Here is a 22,526-nt window from a genome sequence, read left to right on the forward strand (position 1 = left end):
TTTAGATATTTAGTATTGAATGTCTTTAAAAATTGATAGACTATAGATTTTTATCATAAATAAGATTCCCTATAATTTAAATCTTTCTTTTTTGTATAATTGAAGGCTTTATGCTTTTTATTGAGTTTGGCTTAGAGTTAATTATACAATGTTAATTTATTACTGTGAATGTAAGTCCTTACATTAATTCCTCCTTTCTTTTCTTGTCTTTTTATTCTTTTGAGATGGAGAGAGAAAGAGAAAGAAAGAAGAGAGTCAGGGGATTCCTGGGTGGCTCAGCAGTTTAGCACCTGCCTTTGGCCCAGGGTGCGATCCTGGAGTCCCGGGATCGAGTCCCACGTCAGGCTCCTGGCATGGAGCCTGCTTCTCCCTCTGCCTATGTCTCTGCCTCTCTCTCTCTCTCTCTCTCTCTCTCTCTCTATCATGAATAAATAAATAAATAAATCTTAAAAAAAAAAAAAAAAAAAAGAAGAGGGTCAGATGGGTAGAGAGAAGGAGAGCATCTCAAGCAGGCTCCGTGCCCAGCAGAGTTGGAAGTAGGGCTCAATCTCACCACCCTGAGGTCATGACCTGAGCTGAAATCAAGAATCGGATGCTTAATCAACCGAGTCACCCAGGAGCCCCAATAATTCCATTATTATACTCAAAATTGTAGAATTTGGGACCAGAAGGGGTGTGATAGTACTCAAATAGATAAAAAAACACTCAGGGCTAGAGTGTTCCTGGAAGGTATGTATGAAGTGAAATTAAGTATTATTAATCCATAACTTCTCTCATAACTAACCCAAGACACGTAACAATACACCACAATTTAAGGATAATGGATATCTATCTAAAATTACTATTAGGTATTAGAATTTTAGTATTAGTTTATTTGGATGGTGAGAAGAAGCCTCTACCTATTATATCTCATTCTTTTACCATTATTTTAGAAGGAATAACTAAGAACTGAATCCTAAAGTAAGTCTTGAATAGACAAGAATTCATATCTAAATGGTCAAAAACTTCCTTTATATGGAATCATAATAAAACAATAATAATGTTAACAATAATGATAATATTTTTGGTAGGATACTTACTATGAGACAATTTTTTTCTAAGACTTTTACGTGGATGCATACATTAAGATCAGACAAAAAAATCCCTATGAAGTGATTTCTAGTATCAAATCCATTTTACAAATGAGAAATGTAAAGCTCAAAAGCTAATAAACTTGCTTAAGGGCACACAGTATTTTCTAACCATAAACATCTACCTCAAAGGTTTTGTTTTTATCTACCACGCCCTCCTATCTATTACTATTTCAGAAAAGGAGTCTTATTTGTGTGGGGACATCTGACTCCTATTTCTCAAAATGGAAAACAGAGAAAAACAGTTTACCATTCTTTAGTCATCAAACAGTCAATGCAAATCTCTGGAGCTAATTGGTCTAAAATTTCTTTTTTTTTTAATAATAAGAGATGATAATACATTTGTAAAATTCATACAACCTCCATTTTGAAAGATTTATGATTTTAGTGACATAAAATATGCTTACTTTTTCTAGAATGGTTAAACAAATGGGGTCATTTCACTGGACTCCTTCCTCAGCTGTTCTTGTTAATTCCTGAGGTTTTATTTTTCTGCTGGGGAGATTCACCAAGTTTGAAGTAAATATTCAATATACTACATACTCTTCTCTTTGTAGTATTTAATCTGATAAACAGAAATTATGCCAATACAATGGAAAAAAACAAAACAAAACAAACCTCCAATCAGGAAATTGTTTCTGTGTCTCGTATCAAAGGCTTTGATAGAAGTGATAGAGTGTACAATTTCTGGCATGATTGACTATCCACAAGCTTTTCAATAAAAGAGAAAAGACAAATATATAGAAATGATAAATATAAGTCAGTGTAGAGTCCCTTTGATGGTCTCTAAGGCAGCCTTAATTTTTTAAACTTGTTCATGATTGATGCTTTGAGAAAGAGGGAATTTCATTAAAAATAACTGAATTCCAGAGTTTCTGCATATACAAAAATTTAATGTTACAGGCTTTTATTATGGTGTGTACAGTATGTGAGGACTTGTATTACAGTGTGTGCTAGTATGCGAGGACAAAGGACTCCCTGAAGATGGCCTCAGCTTATATGTGTCCATCGACTGCCTACTGTCAAGACACTGCATACTCAGAAGGAGCTCAAAGATGTGGCAGTGAGCTGAGATATTCTTTTTCTTCCATTACAACACTAACCAGCATTTGTTAGTAATTATAGGCAAGGAACTAGCTAACCACTTTTCATTTAATCTTCACTCATCCTCATGGCAGCCCTCTAAGCAAAGTACTATTTTTAATTCCATTTTGATAGGGAAATGAACATAAAGAAATTAAGAAAGTTGCCTAACTAGGACGTATTGGAGCACATATTCTAACCAAATTATTGTATGATTCTAGAATCCATGTTTTCTTAATGGAGCAAGAGCTCCTATGGCCTTTAGCCACAGAAAGTGAACAAAACCCATCTGTGATTGGGCTTGAATTGGGTTAACATAATGTACCCAGTTGGGTCCTCAATGCTGTGAAAGTAAAGACTGAAAGTAAAGACACTGGAGTGGGAAACCAGACACCCAAGGGGACTTGGAGAAGTAAGAATTCTGTGGTATGGGCAAAACAGAGGCAAGATTGGCCACAGGGAAGTCTCTACCAAAATTCCAGAAAGATGGTTCTAGAACTTCTGACCTCCTCTTTGGCCTTATCATGCTGATACCTAAATGAAGAAGTCTAATAGCTGTCTCCTCAGCCTCCATCTGATTCTATGAGCCAGAGAGTACTTAATTCCTCAATCTTTGCCTAAGAGATTTAAGGAGAAAAAACATCCCTGTGAGTATGCTTCCATGACCTCATAGAGACATCATCAATGAAGAATTTTTCCCATTTCAAAGGGATAAAAATTTATCTCCTGAGCAATCCTACCCCAAATTAAAATGCAGCACCCTGATGGGAAACTCTTCCCAAACCATATTCCAGCTCAACCTCCTTCTTATCACGCTCAATGAATCACTCATTTTCAATGACTTTATCCCTCTAGAGAGAACCAGAACAGGTAATTGACATCATTCTTAGAGTAATTACCAAGGAACAGGTTAAGACACAAAAATATTAGCATGCACAAATTGATTATACTAAAGCTACATCTGAGAAGAGTAAATTTAAATAGAATTAAAATCGTACAAACACACACAGATTATTGTTGTAGTTGTTTTCTGCAGCTATGGGAGTACATTGCTGAAAAGCTACCAAACCAGTGGTTTATTATCTACTTTGGAAAACCATATATTGTGTATAAATGAACTCAGAGGCTGACACTTGGCAACAGTGGCAAAATGAAAAGCAAAATACAAGACAGCTCAGTTAAGAATTCTGAAGCAAAAGCTCACATTTGATATCAGCTTTACGTGGGGCACAGCCATAGCTTTTTATTATGTACAACTGCTGGTTCAATTTCATAATGCAGAAAACTGCTTGACACAACCCATAAACTAGATTCACTCTTTCTGTATCAAATACAAATTTTATTTTCAAATACGTTACACTTATACAAATAGTAACTGGTTGTCTGAAAGGGGCTGATGTCTAATGACCTCCCAACTCCTCTGCATGCAGCTCAGGGCCACCCATGCTCCATTAAAACACCATCTGCCTCTGGTCCTCTAAGCTCAAGGGATTTTTCCACCTCTGTCTGTCACCCATGTTTATCCTTACTTCAGTCTAGTTTCCATTGTTCTCAAGTGTTGCAACCTCTGCAGAATCTTTCACTCTTTTTACTAAGGGCACAGTTAGGCTGTCTGCTGGGCTTTGATTTCAGATTCCCCTGGCACAACCTCCAGACTGCCTTGCTGTACACATTGCCCCTAGTAGGCAAGTCCCTGCCAACCCACCAAGTTCCCTGGTAGGTGTCCCCAAGCCTGATTCCCTGTTCCCAAAGACAAGAGGGAGATCAATAGTAAAGGTCCAATGTTAGCACAACAGAAGTTACAATTTCCCAGCTTCCTTCAGAGATTTGCACAAGATGAGGTCATATGACGGGCATGATTCAAATATCCTTAAGGGTGTCTGGCTGGCTGCATTGGGAGAGCATGTGTCTCTTGATTTTAGGGTCATGAGTTTGAGCTCCCCAGTATAGAGATGACTTAAAAATATACTATTTATATTTTTTTAAAAAAAGAAATATCCTTAGAGAAGAAAAGAAATTCTACTCATATGCATTAACCTACAGTACAGACTAATTATGGCATGCAATGACATAAATGTATTCACTAGCTTTGTGAACTTTGTTCACAGTGCTTGGCCTGAGGTTCTTTTTATTTCAAGCTATTTCAAGACCCATGCACACAAACAAGCTATAAAATTGAGCCACTTAGAGCAAATTTTACAATAAAAATATGTGAACCACCTGTATAATTTCAAATTTTCTAGTATCTACATTTAAAAAATAAAAATGCAGAGGTTCAATTAATTTTAAAGATTTTATTTACTTACTTTTATTTTTAATAAAATAAGTTATTTATTTATAAGTTATTTATTTATTATTTATTCCAGAGAGAGAGCACAAGAGCACAAAACAGGGGGAGGGACAGAGAAAGAGGGAGAAGCAGGCTTCACCTGAGCAGGAAGTCTGATGCAGGACTGATCCCAGGACTCTGGGATCATTACCTGAGCTGAAGTCAGATACTTAATCAACTGAGCCATGCAGGCACCCCAAGATGAAATTAATTTAATTTAATTTTTTATTTTTTTAAAATTTTATGTATTTATTTGATAGAGAGAGTATGAGTCAGGGGGGGAGGGCATAGGGAGAAGGAGAAACAGACTCACTGCTGAGCAGAGAGCCCAACATAGGGATCTATCTCAGGACCCCAGGATCACAACCTGAGCCAAAGGCAGATGCTTAACTGACTGAGTCACCCAGGTGCCCCTTTTAATAAGATATTTCATTTGACCCAAGAGATCCAAAATACTAATTCAATAAACAGATTATATGTAAAAAAATAAACATAAAAATTATTGAAATAACACAAAAAATTGTGATAATTTAGATTTTTTAACAAAGTATTTGAAATTTTGTGCTTAGAATGCATCTCAATTTGGACTAGCCACATTTTAAAGTGTTCAGTAGCTCCATGTGGCTACAGGCTGACATACTGACAGCACAGCCTTAGAGGAATGGATATTTGTTATTAATTTCCCATAAAAAGAATTATTTCTGTAATGAGAATGTATTCCTTAAATAAAATGAGACAAAATTTCATGCTTATTAATATCCTGAAATAAAAGTATTTCAATCTCACCATAAACAAGTCCTCAGTTGTCCAGTATTGACATGTAATCATGAGCTATAGTTTTGTATTCTCATTGTTGCCAGATAAAAATTTGAATTCTCTCTTTCTAGGCTAGGCATCCATCTGGCTAGATATTCCACATAAAGCTGTCTCAGGCTTCTCTATGGAAATATGGCTCCAGGACAAGGGAAGACAGATTAATGGAATAGTACATTCAAGCAAAAAGAATATATAACAACAAGGCATTAGAATTAGTGTATTTTCAATTATCTTTGCAATTTCAGGGATGACACAACATTTCCACAAATTCTTGTTTCCTTAATTAACTTTTTAATGCTTTCTTGTCTCCTTATCTCTAAACAACTCTACAAATTTAATAAGAATTGATTTCATCATATGGATTTTCTAAGTAGAAAACCCCTACTTCTTTAAAAGGTCATTTGAGAAAAGCCTTAAAATTTATAGGAAAGAGATACTAGCATTTTTCTTTTAAGAAGCCAAAAAACAATATAAAAATCTCTTCCTCTAATTCATTAAGCAACACCACAGTTTTGTATTCATTCATTCAACCAGCAACTTTCAAATAGACACTATGGGCCCTATTTGTGCATGGAGTATAAGTACAACAAAGAACTGATTCCAGCCTCTCCCTAGAAGTTTATATTCTATCAGAAGCATCAAACCATGCACTGTCTGTATTCCTATTAGAAGGTGCTCTGAGAAAAAGATGCATAGGCCATGTGGGAAGGCAGCAAGAGGGTACCTAGCCTCACTTAAGTGAGCCAAATAGCTCTTTATGTAATAACAGCTGAACTGAGACCTGAACAATAAAAAGACATTTTAAAGCCAAAGTAAGGAAAGAGAGGAAAAAAGACAGTGTTACACGAAAGGCAGGTTCAAGTAAGGCAGCTTTTCATGGAGCTTTAAGAAGGTTTGTCTGGCTGGTCTGCAAGTAGGAGGAAAATGTGACTAGAAATAAGGTGGGGGAATGAAGTATGCAGAAGTCAAATTTTGAAGGATCTAATAAAGCCAATCCATGGATGAGGAGCCACTGAAAGGATTTATGTCAAAAAGCGGTTTATTATATTATGTATTATATAAGTCATGCTGGGGGAGCCTGGGGGCTCAGTCAGCTAAGTGTCTGCCTTTGGCTAAAGTCATGATCTCAGGTTCCTGAGATCAAGCCTTGCATCAATGACAAGCAATATGGGAGTGAGGAAAGCTCATTGAACAAATAGTACACTAATAACTGGCAATTACCTGGAAATTTAGTGACGAGTGATAAAAGGAGGATATGATAATGGTTTCCAGATTTCTTGCTCTGGCACTAAATCAAATGGGTAGTTTAGGGCCAGAGCACTCTGGGTGGTAATGCAATTTACTGAAGCAAGGGATCTCATAATAAATGCTAAATCAAGCCCTTACTGTGTGCCAGGTATTGTACTTGTTTGACATATGGAGCAATTTAATCTTCACAACAATCGTATGAAGTACTAGAATTATACCAACTTAACTGCTGCTGCAGTGGAAATATGGAAAGTTTAATAACTTGCCCAAGACCACACAACTAAGCAGATGTCAGAGCCTAGGTTGCACTACAAGCATCTGTCTCCAGAGATAGCAGTCTTGGCCAATACATTCAAAATATTTTGGAAATACAGAAATCATGTAAAGCCTATTTTCTGATATTTTCTTTTGCTTCAAGATGGTTTCAAAGAATGTCACATTGTTGCCATAGTTTCTGAACTATTCCTAAGAAGAAATGCATGCCCAAAGGTATTTATTTTTTAAAAACTTAGCAGGGGTTCCTTAGTGGGTGCAGCAAGTTGCGCATCAGACTCTTAGTTTTTGCTCAGATTATGATCTCAGGACCATGAGACAATCCCTGCCCCATGAGGGCTCTGTGCTTAGCATAGAGTCTGCTTCAGATTTTCTCTCTCTCACTCTGCCTTTCCCACTCATGCTCTCTCTCTCTCTCTCTAAAATAAATAAATATTTTTAAAAATTGAAAAACTTTATTCAACTAGAAATTGCCCAACATCTGAATCCCTGCTCAACTAGCCAACATGGTTCTTGCAGGACACTTAATATAAAAATGATAAAACATGGCCATTCATGAAGGACTGTAATATTAAAAGGAAACATTTGTCATTTCCATTTGAAGCTGTGAATCATATGAGTGGGTTCTTGTTAGGGTGACCATAGCTCCAACTGGCCCAATACAATAGTGGTTTATGCTTCTTATCAGCAAATAATTACCAATAGTTCCTTATTTAACTCTCAGACATACTCTAGTTTAGAAGATAAGTTATTTGGTAATCCTATGGGTTGGGCACATAAAGAAAACATTCCTGTAACCCGATACCACATGTATATGTGAGTATGAGCGGGTATGCCCACTCACACATGTGCTCTTACCAGGAATTTATCTCTAATTGCTGGTGTGGGAATTCCTTGGTTTAACCAGGGTCCCTACGCTCCTAGATACTCACCTCACTGACTTCCCCAGCCTAAAGAGCTACAAATTACTCTAAAACCAAAATGAAGGCTACAACCCTCTACTACAAAACTCAAGAATTTTAAGGTTAAAATGTGGGAACTAGGAGATTCAGAGTGGCACAAATCGAATATTCTCTCATCCTAATTTTGGAGCTAAGATTTTAAAGATTCCAATTACCAGGGCAATTAAGGAGAGAGAAATGACACAGTTAAAACAGCAAGACACAAAGCACAGTAGCACCAACCATATCAAGGGCAGGAATCCAAGCAGTATCCCTGCTGTGGTATTATATACATAACCTTCTGGTATGACCAGTTGCCAAAGGTCATGCATAGCTCATCAGGTGATGACCTACTTAGATAGGACTTTACTCAGGCCTTCCATGTGCTCCATCAGACCCATCCTCAGATTGTAGAATGTGTTATCCAGAGGCCAAGCACTTGAACAAATTTGGACTCTTGAAGGGGCAGGTGATGATGTGGAGGAAAAAAAACCTTTCCCTTGACTAAAGTGAGATAAAAATGTTACAAAATATTTATCTTTATTTTTTAAAGATTGCATTTATTTTAGAGAAAGAGAGCAAGAGAGAGAGCGCACAAGCAGGATGAGGAGCAGAGAGAGAAGCAGGCTCCCCAGTTAGGAGGGAGCCTGGGATCATGACCTGAGCCAAAGGCAGACGCTTAACTGACTGAGCCATCCAGTGCCCCTAAACATTTAACTTTATTGTGTTTCACCAAGAAGGGTTTTTCATTTCCTTTCCAGTTACTTTTCAAGAAAAAGTAAAATTACATAATGCTTTTTTACTCCCTATTTACTCCTTTCAATGAGTGGAGCCAACAGACTCTGAACAGTATTAAAGAGAATAAGAAATCTCAGCGATGAATAGCCTGAGTTACCATAAAACTAGACCAGTTTACTTAGGGGACCAGGGATGAGCCTCTGTATTTTTCCAGACCACGATCTTTCCAGACAGAATGACACGTTCATTTCCATTTAATGTCAGCTGAGCACAATGAATGAATGTTTATTTATTTATTCCAGAAATATTGATTGAGTCCTTCCCTTGTACAAAGCATTGACATAGACACTTAGGATACATTAGTGAACTGGCAGATTGTATTTCCCAAATATTTCTGCATCTGTAAATCCACCCCACATGTTTTCTTGTGATGTGAGGATGAATCTGGCCATCAAGAGTCCAGGGCCTCTGATTTCAGCAGAAGGGATGTTGTATGATTGGGGGGGGGGGGGGGTTAGGTTATAAATGATGACACAGCTTCTGACTGATTTTCTCTCTCTTGGAATATGCACCTAAGGAATCCTCAGATAATACCTGAAAAGCCTGACTAAACAAGACCATCTCCCATCCCTTATACTTATACTTCCTTGAGTTGCCCACTGGTGATGATATTTACAAGGATCATAGATCAGATAAGGTTGGCAAGTAGCAGCAGGAACACCAGCATGAGAACCTGAAGATTCTCCATGGAGCCATATACACAATTTTCCTCCTCCACCTTGGATCCTCATAAAATATTTCTATGCACAAATATACACATGTGCATAAACATACACACACACACACACCTTTCAATCTAAGTCCCCAAACATGTGACTGATAGAAGTTTTAAATGATTCCAGCCCCTAGACCTCATCTTGCCCATCTGACACTGAAGGGAACGTGGGTTCCCTGGCAGGCCCCAAACCCTATGCCCTGACATAATGCTAACTAGAATAAATGCTGTTTAGTCATTAAGTTTTGGGATGGATGGATAGGCAGCATTAAATAATGCTACAGTGAGAAGAGTTCACACTTCTATCAAGGTAGGAAGACAGAAAAAAAGTAAAGAAATAAAAAAGCATCCAAGGGGTAGGCGCCCCGCAAGGAGCCAGGCTAAGGCCAGGGCAAGTGTCACCAGGACAGGAAAGCCCCAACCCGGAGAAGCAGGAGCTTCACCAATCTTCCCGGAAAGGCGCTCTTGCAGGGAGTTGGGTCAGGATCCCAGGGGGGGCGGGGATGCCCTCAGGCTCCCAGGGGCACTAACAGATGGACAGAGCGCCACACCCACACCAAGCTCCCTAAAGGGCTGCAGCGCATGCCTCACGGGGTGGCAGTAGATCAGAGGCAGCTCAGGCAGGGGCTCTGGGCAGAGGGGGCTTCACGGCCCTGGGAGCGCCATTCCAGGGCACAGGCCCTGGAGCCCAGGGCGCTGGCAGACACAGCCCAGGATCCGGAGCTCCTGCCCCCCCATCAGGCAGAGGCCGGGAGGACACAGGACAGCAAGGACGCTCCTGGTGCCAGGCGGCCCTGAGCTGGGCAGATCGGTGCCCCCGCCCCCGGAGCACCCAGGCCCCTGAAGACTGGGAGCTGCGGTAGTTACTGCAGGAGCTGACTCTAGGGCTGCAGAGCTGGCTGCCGCCACTGTTGTTGCTCCTCCTGGGGCCTCACAGGATAAACAACCCCCACTGAGCCTCACAGTGGCCTCACCAGAGAATCAAGATAAATAGCTCCCACTGAGCCCTGCACCAGGCAGTGTGCTGGGCGGCTCCCCCAGGTGCTCACACCTGAGAATCAGCACAGCAGGCCCCTCCCCCAGAAGACCAGCTAGACGGACAGGGGAAAAGCAAGCTATTGACCAAGCAGCACTGGAAAGGTCCAGGGGAAGTCGAGGGATTTACAGTATAGAGAATCAGAGGATACACCCCTTGTATTTTGTTTTCTGTTTGCGTGCCTCCCTTGTTTTCTCTCTTTTTTCTTCTTCTGCTGGAGTGGAAATGTGGAAAGTTTAATAACTTGCCCAAGACCACACAACTAAGCAGATGTCAGAGCCTAGGTTGCACTACAAGCATCTGTCTCCAGAGATAGCAGTCTTGGCCAATACATTCAAAATATTTTGGAAATACAGAAATCATGTAAAGCCTATTTTCTGATATTTTCTTTTGCTTCAAGATGGTTTCAGAGAATGTCACATTGTTGCCATAGTTTCTGAACTATTCCTAAGAAGCAAATGCATGCCCAAAGGTATTTATTTTTTAAAAACTAGCAGGGGTGCCTTAGTGGGTGCAGCAAGCTGCGCATCAGACTCTTAGTTTTTGCTCAGATTATGATCTCAGGACCATAAGATCAACCCCCGCCCCCAATCCCTGCCCCATGAGGGCTCTGTGCTTAGCATAGAGTCTGCTTCAGATTTTCTCTCTCTCACTCTGCCTTTCCCACTCATGCTCTCTCTCTCTCTAAAATAAATATATTTTTAAAAATTGAAAAACTTTATTCAACTAGAAATTGCCCAACAACATCTGAATCCCTGCTCAACTAGCCAGCATAGTTCTTGCAGGACACCTAATATAAAAATGATAAAACATGGCCATTCATGAAGGACTCTAATATTAAAAGGAAACATTTGTCATTTCCATTTGAAGTTGTGAATCAAATGAGTGGGTTCTTTTTAGGGTGACCATAGCTGTATGCACGATCTAAGCATATATGGTGAGTAGCTCAATGAGGTACAACTATCACTTGCTCAATCCTGTATTCTCTGAGGGAACATTATGATTCAGATGTGGTTCTGGGAACACCTCACGGGTTTAATCTAATTAGTATAATTCTGACCTTTTTATAGTATTAACATATAATTTTTTGTCCCTATAGAATGGCCTGTTCATTGGGTTTTCTGCCCGAAGCTTAGAGCACATTGATTTCCAATTACCACTTTATAAAACTGCCAAGTCATCTCTGTCAAGCAGAGATTAAAAATATTACAAATTAAAAATTATACAAGTCATTACAAAATTACAAATTATACAAGTCATTACAAAAATTATACAAAAATTATACAAGTCATTACAAAATTACAAATTAAAAATTATACAAGTCAACTCAAGTAACAAGCATTAATTAAAATTTTGCAGATTATACAGGAGGGCCCAGGAGACAGATGTGAAGACATTGTTTATGATTGTGAAAGAGAACTTGAAAACAAGGTTACTGGGGAGACATGGCTCTAAAAGGACCTGTCACTGCAAAAAACTGGCATATTCCAGTAATATTTCTACAGATAAGGAATTTCAGATTTCATATGAATAAACAAAACAATTCTCTAATATATGATTATTTTAGGAAGAATATGGTAATTCTGCTAAGTAAGTGACCTGTCTGGGAAACTCCAAAGGACTTGGTGAGAATTCTGACATTTAACACAGTAATATATTGAATGTTGTGAATATCAGTTAGAATTGGAATCACATAAGAGTATTAGAGAACTAAAATAATACTGATTAAAGCAAGAGAGGATTTTATTGCTTAAAAGGCCAGATGAGGGGCACCTGAGTGGCTCAGTGATTGAGCATGTGCCTTTGGCTCAGGTCGTGATCCCGGGGTCCTGGGATTGAGTCCCACATCAGGTTCCCTGGGGGACTGCTTCGCTCTCTGCTTATGTCTTCACCTCTTTCTGAGTGTCTCTCATAAATAAATAAATACAATATTTAAAAAAAAATGCTAGAGTAAAGTGGGAGCTCTAGTCCAAGGAGTCCTTAGGAACCAAGGTCCCTTCCAGCTCCAGGCTTTATCATCTTTAAGGTGTAGTTCTCATTTTCATGATTCACAAAGGACCTTCAAACCCAGGATTCAGGTCTATTTTCTAGACAGCAGGAATAAAGAGAGGTAAAAAAAGAAAAAAAATGGAGGAAATAACAGGCTAATATACATTAGGACTGCTATAAGTCACCACATATTTACATGTAGTGACATAGTCATCTCTGGTTGCAATGAAAGCAGTAAAATGTTCTTTTTAGTCTGACACTTGTGTGCTTCTGCTGGAAAAGGGGCATCTCATGATAGGTTGACAAGGGGAGAATGGACAATGGAAGATCATCTGCTCATTTCTGCCACACCATTTAATTAATTGGGCTATTTAAAAATACTCTGGTAGAATCAAGATAAAGTGAAGACATATTATTTATAGACAGCAAACTGAACACACTATACTGCAAAAATGGCCAGATTGGGATAGAACAAAGTGTAGAACTAAAATTGACCATCAAAGGTTCAAGTTAGGAGGGAGAATGAAAGGGAAAAAATGATATGCTCTCTTTGCAGGAAAAGGAAGGAATATATAGATCTTTATCAGTAGGGGAAACAACCAGATAAAGTACAAAAATCAAACCCAATTAGACAAGGAAGCATGCAATAGAAAAGGTGTGATCAAGACTCTTCATGCCCTTGAAATTATCTGAGTAGAGACAGACTAAGATTTCATTTTTAAGTCAACTTTACATTAAAATATATTTTTGGAGTTAACATGAGAACAGTGCTAGGAGCTCTAAGAGGCATCCCCCCAAATCTTTTTTGTTAAATGATCCATTCCATATAGGACTTCAAAATCTGTCATGGAAAGAAGATTGTCACTTAACAATGTTAGTAATTTTGTAATAAATAAGGAAAGGAATATATATATTCATAATAAAGAAGGAAGACAGTATTACTGTGAGTTACTGTGAAGTGTTTCCAGAACTAAATCTTTTAGGAAAATCAGGATATTGACAGCAATATAGAGATTCAAGTTGGAGAATAAGAAATAGGAATAAAGAAGAAGCCACTGAGCAATCTCTAATTGGTGCAAGATATAAAAGATTGATTTGTGTAGGAAACATTATGTAGTGTCCAGTCCACCTTAGATTACTATTCTTTCTGTGCTCATTTCCTAAACTCTCTCCTAATTAGATTAAGAGGAAAGAAATCATCATTGTATAGTAGCTGGTCACCACACATCATTGGTTAGCCCTACCTCATATCTGTAAACCTATTTAAAACCCACTAAACCCCATGTTTCAGCAAATTTAGACCAAGCACCAGGTATCAGTAATATCTGATAAAACAAACAAAAACAAAACAAAACAAAAACAACAACAACAACAAAAACTATTGATGTGTGAGATCCCTTATACAGAGGTAATCACAAACCGTAAAACAAGACTAATTCCCAGGACTATGTCCCCCAAGAAAGCACCCATCTTCAGTACTCTGACAGGGAGGGGTATCTCACAAAAATAACGTTAGGGTGTAAAATTATTTTAGCGATTCACAAAGCCTAACTACAAAAAAATAAAAAACAGAAATTTATATTCAAAAAATACCAAATTGACAAGCATATTTCCTTGTTTTTAACTGTATCATCAATCTAACATGATAATACTGATTATAATACCAAATCCTAGTATTCAGTTTTACGTGCCATTGATTAATTAAAAATCGGAAAATAAGCTATTATTCAGTAGAGGCCATGATGCCAAAACTTTTTCCAAAAATTAAAGTTCTTAAATTAAAAGAACAAAAGCAATTAAAGAATTCCTTTAAAGGTGATAAAACTGTTTGGGAAATATTAAGCCAATATTGGGAAACGATAGAATGTTACATCTTTGCAGAAGATTATTCTGGTTGTGGAAGACCATTATGTTCTTTATCTGGATAGTTAAAAAGGCTTCTGTCTATTTTTTAATGATTGGTATTTTAGTGCAAATATAATTTAAAAATTATCCCTCATGATTTTTCAAAGGAAAAGTTAAGAAGGTTGTCAAAAACGGTCTTTCTTCTCTCATCATCTCAAACTGTCCAGAGATCTCTAATAGAATCCTAAAATTAAGAAGTTCCTGAGATTTTAAAAACAAGACTTACCTCTACACAATTATTTAAAATTTAGTCATTAAACTAAGACAAGTTGTAATAACATACAAGTAATAATATATCATCTGATTTTTTGATATGACTGTCAAAACAGGCATAAGGCTTATTCCCTCAAAAAAATTAAAAATCAATGTTGGGTGGAACATTTCTGTCATCTAGCATAACTTTGATTCTGAAATCAAATTTTTACTATTCTACAGGGAATTAACAGAGCAAAACCAAAGAGATTACATTAGAGATCAGTAATGCCAGATCTCGTTTCAGATAAGACACCATCTTTTATAATGAGACTACTTAGAGAATCCCAAAGCAGGAGCCAAGACAGCTCCAGAATTGTGCAACACAATCGACTATAGGAAAAAAAAAAAAAATATTTTACATAAAACACAGTTTGAAAAAATGAAGTTTCCCTGGTATTTAATATATGAATTGACAAGAGAGAGAGTATGTAGGGGTGGGGGAAGGAGGAGCAAAGAGAGAGAAAATCTCTGGAGTCTGATGGAGTCTGATGTGGGGCTCGATCTCACAACTCTGAGATCACAACCTGAGCTGAAACCAAGAGTCAGATGCTCAACTAACTGAGCTGCCCAGGAGCCCTAAACCATTTCTGAAAGAGATATGCAATCAAAAAATTTAGAGACTATTAATGAGATGACCACAGGGCCTTCCCTAATCTGCAGTTTTATAATTTACTATTTTAAAGTTGTCCCTTAACATCTCTGATGGAAACAAACTGAAGAATGTGACTAGAGCATGATGTTACAAGGAGTAGACAAGGGAATGATTGAAGACTACTCAGTATAAGGCAGTAAGTAGTAGAGATACTTCACCCTGTGGAGGCCGAGAAAAATTAAGGCCATTCCACCTCAAGTTTAGCATTAGCACAAGTACAGCCATCTTAGGCCCCTGTGAATAAGAGCTGAACTTTACCTTACTTCAGTTAAGCCCCATATTAGAATGAGAACAAAGCTCAGAATGCCCTCGGCAGGAAATCCCATAACAGAAAGACAACAGAGCTCAGAGAATCCAATATCAGATCTTAAGAACCCCCCCCCCCACCCTTTCCCCCCATATTGTAATGGGAAAAAAAAAAATCCTCCACCCCTTCTGAAAATCCCCTAGACCAGCCCATAAAAAACCCAGCTGTAACCCACTTTGGGGTCCAAGCCCCTGCTCTGCTGTGTGGAGTATATTTGGACCCTGTTGTGCCCAAGATCGCGAATCCAAGAAACCACCGAGGAGCCTACACTGATGCAAACACACGAGGGTTTATTTACAAGCTCGAGCTTGGGTCCAAGTATACCCGACACACAGGGGAGCAGGGACTTGGACCCCCATGTGGATTTCAACATAGTTTTTTTTAAATTTTATTTTATTATTATTATTATTTTTTTACTTATTAATGATAGGCACACAGTGAGAGAGAGAGAGGCAGAGACACAGGCAGAGGGAGAAGCAGGCTCCATGCACCGGGAGCCCGACGTGGGATTCGATCCCGGGTCTCCAGGATCGCGCCCTGGGCCTAAGGCAGGCGCTAAACTGCTGCGCCACCCAGGGATCCCTCAACTTAGTTTTAAGGGCTGGTCTAGGGGACGTCCAGAAGGGGTGGAGCAATTCCTCAAGTTCTGTTTACATTTTGATATGGGGCCTTCAAGGGCATTGAGCTCTGTTCTCATTCTAATAGGGGCTTCCTGCCCTTGGCTTGGGCTCTGTTTTTATTCTAATATGGGGCTTTCTAGGACGTTAAACCGTAAGCTGTTTTCTTCCTGTAACTGAAGTAAGGTAAAGTTCAGCTCTTTTTTTTTTTTAATATTTTATTTATTTATTCATTAGAGAGAGAGAGAGGCAAAGGCACAGGCAGAGGGAGAAGCAGGCTCCATGCAGGGAGCCCGCCGTGGGACTCGATCCCGGGTCTCCAGAATCAGGCTCTGGGCTGAAGGCAGTGCTAAACCGCTGAGCCACCCAGGCTGCCCTAAAGTTCAGCTCATATTCACAGGGGCCTGGGATGGCTGTACTTGTGATAACCCTGAACTTAAAGTGGAATGGCCTTAATTTTCTCGGCCTCCACAGACCCAAGGTCGAGCTTATAAATAAACCCTTGTGTGGGATCCCTGGGTGGGCAGCGGTTTGGCGCCTGCCTTTGGCCCAGGGCGCGATCCTGGAGACCCGGGATCGAATCCCACGTCGGGCTCCTGGTGCATGGAGCCTGCTTCTCCCTCTGCCTGTGCCTTTGCCTCTCTCTCTCTCTCTCTCTCTCTGTGTGTGACTATCATAAATAATAAATAAAATAAATAAATAAAAAATAAACCCTCGTGTACTTGCATTGGTGTGGGCTCCTTGGTGATTTCTCGGATTCGCAATCTTGGGCACAACAACCCAAGGGAAACTAGCTACTTCTCAGCTCTAGATGGTTGCTGCTCTGCATGTTCAGAGTATGCAAGAGAATCCAGAAATTTAACATTTATGTGAACTTTCATGAGTTTTAGAAGACAAAAAAAAAAAAAAAAAGAGAGAGAGAGCACTATGGTCATGACACAACTCCAAGCTGCCATCTTGCTCTGGGATGGTGGTCAGAAGCAAGAACTAGGGATTCAGGGAGAGAGAACTAAATGATCAGTAAACAGCTCTATTACCAATTGTTTGTTTGATATGGTTGCCTCAGTCTCTAATCAGGCTAAACTTCTTCTCACCTGTAAATTGAGAATAACAATAAAGCCTGCCCCTACAGGGTTGCTCTGCTGATTAAATGCAGAAGTGCATGAGAGGTATTTTAGCATCATGCCTATATCCAGTAAGTACTCTGTTAATCTCAGTTAAAACAGTAACAATTTAGTTTCTGTTATGTGCCAAGATTTACATCTTTTCACAAATGTGTAAGAACAATCTAATCTGTTACAGAAGAGAAAAATGAGACTCAGAGTGAAATAGAATATGCCCAAGGTCATGACTTGACTCCTGAATGCATTTGCTGGGATTCCAACTGACTGTCTGTCTCAGGTCACAATCGCAAGCTCTGCCTGTCAACCTATGCCTATCAGACCAGATGCTCTTCTGTAGAGTTGGCATCTCCTGTATTGGACAGACAGCCGAGGAGTTTCAGACAGTGATTTCTCAGTTCTATTAAGAAACTAAAACCAATGCAATGTGTTTCTCTCTGATGGCTTTGATCTGAAAACCCCACTAAATTTTTTTTTAAATGATTATTTTAAAAAACTTGTGTTACACTGAGCCTGAAACCTTTACTAACTCATGAAGGAAAATTAAAACAAGGATTCTTCAAAGAACTAAACTTGTGACATAATTATCAATTTTGCCGAATTAATTAAAAACTCCATCCTCTTTTACTATAAATAATCTGACTTTTTATCTAGGAATTCCCTTTTTGGCCTCATTTCAGATAAATTTGATATTTTTTAAAGAGGAAAACAAGTTTATTTGCATAAGTATGAGGTTTGTCATTTAGTATTTATGTAACAGTTTCAAATTTATTAGAAAAGTACACATTTTTTTAAAGCTTACCAGTTCATCATCATGTTAGAAGCAATCCCTTACAACATTTTATCTTTACTCTTCATGCAAAGAAATGAAGATAAAGCAAGGCTATTTATCTGAGATCTTAGGCCAGGCCAGGTACTTCATTCTGACAGTGTGGTTTATGGTGGGGTCCTTAGGTCACAATATCGGTTTATGTGCCCTAAAGTACTCAGAGACCAACCCCAACATAAACGTTGAATACCAAGGCTTGAGTAAGCTTCAAAGGTTAGCAAGACTTCATTTCCATTGTCATGCATCGCTGTTGGAGGAATTAAGCCCTGTCCATACAATTGCATTGGGAGTTAAACTGGACAATGGAAGCTAGAGCCTGGTTTCTGCTGGACACTGTCCTGTGTAGGTTTTACCTTTGCAGGTTTTAATAGGTATTCTTTCACTGTAATATACCGTAATCATGAATACAATAGCTTTCCTGAGTTGTGTGTGTGGAGGCCGAGAAAAATTCAGGCCATTTCACCTAAAGTTTAGCATTAGCACAAGTACAGCCATCCCAGGCCCCTGTGAATAAGAGCTGAACTTTATGGGAAAAACTGCAGATTACCTGTCCTCGGCTGGTAATCCCATATCAGAAAGACAATAGATCTCAGAATTGCCCTCAGCAGAGAATCCCATATCAGAAAGACAACAGAGCCAACGTCCATGGTAGAAAGTCTCATATTAGAATGAGAACAGAGCTCAATGCCCTTGAAAGCCCCACATCAGAATGTAAACAGAACTTGGAGAAATTGCTCCACCCCTTCTGGAGGTCCCCTAGACCAGCCCTTAAAACTAAGCTGAAACTCACCTCGGGGTCCAAATCCCTGCTCTGCTGTGTCGGGTATACTTGGACCCAAGCTCGAGCTTGCTAATAAACCCTCGTGTGCTTGCATCGGTGTCGGCTCCTTGGTGGTTTCTCGGATTTGCAATCTTGGGCACAACATGTGAGTAGTTCTAGTGAATCATTAGAGCCAAGACTGCCCTTCTGGACTCATGACGTCTGTGGCTCTTTACAGAAAAAGTCTGCCAATTACAAAACGTCAAATGTAGAAAAATTATTGTACTTAAGTTTATAAAATATAGGAAATTTTTATAGGGTTCACATTTTTTAACTCACTAGCAAGCTTTTAATTTTCTATTTACTAATTTATTATTATTATTATTATTATTATTATTATTATTATTATTTGCAAATGTGAATCCCTGAAACAAGGCCATTTCATCAGGAACCAGCATCAAGACAATTTATTTTCCTAAACACACACAAGTTCTCAGTTATATTTTCAGCAAATAATATTCAGGAAAAAAAATTACAAGAAAATGCAGTAGCATGCATTCTGAAACGTAGATGTGTTCTCTGTAGTGGCCAGCAGTGACTGCTAAGATTTAAACTTATCAAAAACAGGATGGGGGCCTCTAGGTGGTTCAGTGGGTTAATGTCTGCCTTCTGCTGAGGTCATGATCCAGGGGTCTGGGAATGGAGCCCTGCACCACAGGCTCCCTGCTCAGTGGGGAGTCTGCCTCTCCTGCTCCCTCTGTGTCTCCTCGCACTCATGCTCTCTCTCTCTCTCTCTCTCTCTCTGAAATGAATAAATAAAATCTTTTTTAAAAATTGAATGAAGTGAACCTGTTCTTCGAGTGACCTTTATTTTCTAATTTTTGTGCTCATAGAAAGGTCAAGACACATTATTGAAAGCCACATCCACATATTGCATTTTCTGGTCTTCAAGTGATATAAAAATAAAGTTTCAATGATACATTTATAAAATAAAAAAAATGCAGACTTAGCTAAGAAAAGACTTTATTTGAAAACATTATTTCAAAGGGGGAGGGAGACTATTAGAACAGGGAGAAAACTCTGATGTAAGATGTGCAAGCTTCTCAAAAAGTAAAAGGAAAGGGAGGAGAAGATTATCCTAGAAAGAACCAGCAGTGGTGTATTCAACAGAGTTCTCCAGAGAAATAGAAACAATAGGATGTATATAGATATGTAAGAGCAAAAATTGGAGAAGGAGGAAAGGCAGTGGGTTATTCAGTTTGAGTCAGAAGGCCTGAGAATCAAGGAGCCCATGGTGCAAGTCCTGGTTTGAGTCCAAAGCCCCGTAAAGAGGAGCACCTATGTACAAGGGCAGAACATGGAAGTCTGAGTTCAGAGACTGCATTCACCCTCACACAACAAAATCATTTAGGTCATGTGGCGCTGCTTGACATCAGTATTATTGCCAGAAATGTAATGGGAGAATTGAATTCATTTGGATGGAAAGACAGATATACAAAAATAATACTAACAATGTTTTAGCCTAAAGGGATAACTTCAAAGCCATTTTAGTATTAAAGGTATTTCAGAAGTGGAAATGTCCTCTTAAAATAAAGAGAAAATAAGTTTTATGCTTTACTGAGGTATCAAGAAAACCCGAGCTGGCCTTTAGAAATCTGTAATAATAGATACCCATACAGAAAAGGTGGCAACAGAAAGAAAAAGGAGCTATGGCTTGAGCAACACCCACTTATTTCAGGTTATGAGCTTAGAACAAGGAACTTCTCAACATCACACCATTTCCTTAATTTTTTTATTTTTGCAAATCAGGGAATGCAGCAAGGAGGATTCTAGTAATGCCAGTAATGAGTAAAACTTTAGAATTTGGGGAAAGTCGTATATCATATTTCTACCTAATTATGCAAATAATTTCTATGAAAAATAAAGATCATTGACCATGTGCTCTAAGCCAGGCACTAGTCTAAGGAGTAGTGTTAATGTGCAGAAATACAGATAAAGCCCTGACTTTGTGGTGATTTGTTTCCAGAGAGAAAGAAAAAAGAAAAGAGAAAATAAAAAGAAAAGAAAGAAGAGAGAGAAAAAGGGAAAAAGAGAAAGGAAGGAAAGAAGGATGGAAGGGAGGGAGGGAGGGAGGGAGGGAGGGAGGGAGGGAGGGAGGGAGGGAGGAAGAAGTCAATAAACAAAGAATCATATGATAGTTATTAGTTGCTACAGATAGTTGATTTTGTTCCCCCAGACTTCATAGGATTCATACTGGGAATCCTAACCCCTGGTGTCTCAGAATGTGACTTTCTGAGATAATTAGGTTAAAATGAGATTATTAGGGTGTGCTCTAATCCAGTACTACTGGTATCTTCACAAGAAGAAGGCTAGTCACAGATAGAGAGCAAACACTATGTGAGAATATGGCCATCTGCAAGTCAAAGAGAGAAGCCTCAGGAGAAATATCAGAACTCTAGGCCCCCAGAATTGTGGGAAAATCCAATTCTATTGTTTAAGCCACCCAGTCTGTAGTACACTGTTAGGGCAGTGCTAGCAAACAGTAATGAGAAGTGTTAGGTGGAAATAAAACCATGATCTGATGTAACATGATTGATGAGAAAAAGTCTGGGGGCAGGTGTCACAATTTGGCTAGAGAAGTCAGCTGAGGCCTATGTGAAGAGATGATATTGCCATATTGAACGAACCATGCCAAAGCCACGGTAGCCACATAGCTGGGAAAGAACACAAATGAGGCCAACATGACTGAAGGAGGAGATAATACTTAAATATAGTTGCTGGATACTAGGAATCTACAAAACATCTGGAGAATATGCCACAGCCCACATCACGGTTCTACTTTCTTCTCATTTGTGGAATCCATACAAACAAATCTTCTGGGCTGCCAAAGCTAGGAACAAGGCAAAAACTAAACTAAGAGCTGAGGACCTACACTTTACTTTCAAAGTGTAAATGATAATAAAAACCACACTGGGATTTGACAGGCTTCATCACCCAAATAGTGTATTCTATTGTCTATCTCAAGTTGATTACCTTTGAAAGATAGAGAAAATAGAATGCCATATGGAAGAAGCACAAAATAAAAATTGATTCAGGGAAATACAGGAACAGAGTCATATAAACACTAAATTAGGTAATTCGTGCTCAAAGGCATGTTTCCAAAACTGTTTATGATTTCAAATAACATGAGGGAATTAACGGTTAACTATCAAACAAAAATGCCTTCCTATCACCTCAACTCTGACGTAAACAGAATTAGACACACCGTGAACACACAGCCCAACTGCATGTCTAGGAAAACTTTCAAACTTAAAAAAATATTTATCAAGGTGGAAATATCAAACCCCTTAAGATTATCAGGAGAAATGAAATTGATACTGAAATTACATATAAACTATATCAAGAATGGAAAATATATAACAAATTCCTCTTCTCCCTCACTTGTCTTTTTTAAAGATTTTGTTTATTTATTTACTTGTTTAAGAGAGAGAGAGAGGGAGGGGAAGAGCAGAGGGAAAGGGACAAGCTGACTTTGGGCTAAGGACAGAGCCTGACTGAGCTTGACCCAAGACCCTGAGATCATGACCTGAGCCAAAATCAAGAGTCTCACACTCAACCAACTAAGCCACTGAGGCATCCCCCTTCCTCACTTGTCTCTGAAACTCATAATAAATATCACCAATCACAACCACACTTGACCCTCTCACAATATACTACAGTCA

The 22,526-nt window shown here is 38.9% G+C and overlaps 1 protein-coding gene across 11 annotated transcripts in view; it reads right to left on the minus strand.

Moving 5' to 3' along the window:
• The window catches only part of LOC140641224 (palmitoyltransferase ZDHHC2-like), a 464,956-nt gene that overhangs the window by 249,031 nt on the left and 193,399 nt on the right, over positions 1-22,526 (minus strand). Inside the window, exon 8 of one of the 11 annotated variants that reach the window (XM_072840739.1) lies at positions 18,835-19,049. The exons of 9 other annotated variants lie outside the window; for them this stretch is intronic. In XM_072840739.1, coding sequence (XP_072696840.1) covers positions 18,835-18,970 — 136 coding nt within the window. In that variant the 5' untranslated portion in view covers positions 18,971-19,049. Of the gene's footprint in view, positions 1-1,536; positions 1,626-18,834; positions 19,050-22,526 lie in introns of those variants that run through there. One more of the 11 variants, XR_012037750.1, reaches the window with a different exon arrangement.

This window comes from Canis lupus, chromosome 10, assembly GCF_048164855.1.
Source record: "Canis lupus baileyi chromosome 10, mCanLup2.hap1, whole genome shotgun sequence".
In the NCBI taxonomy this organism is placed as follows: domain Eukaryota; kingdom Metazoa; phylum Chordata; class Mammalia; order Carnivora; family Canidae; genus Canis; species Canis lupus.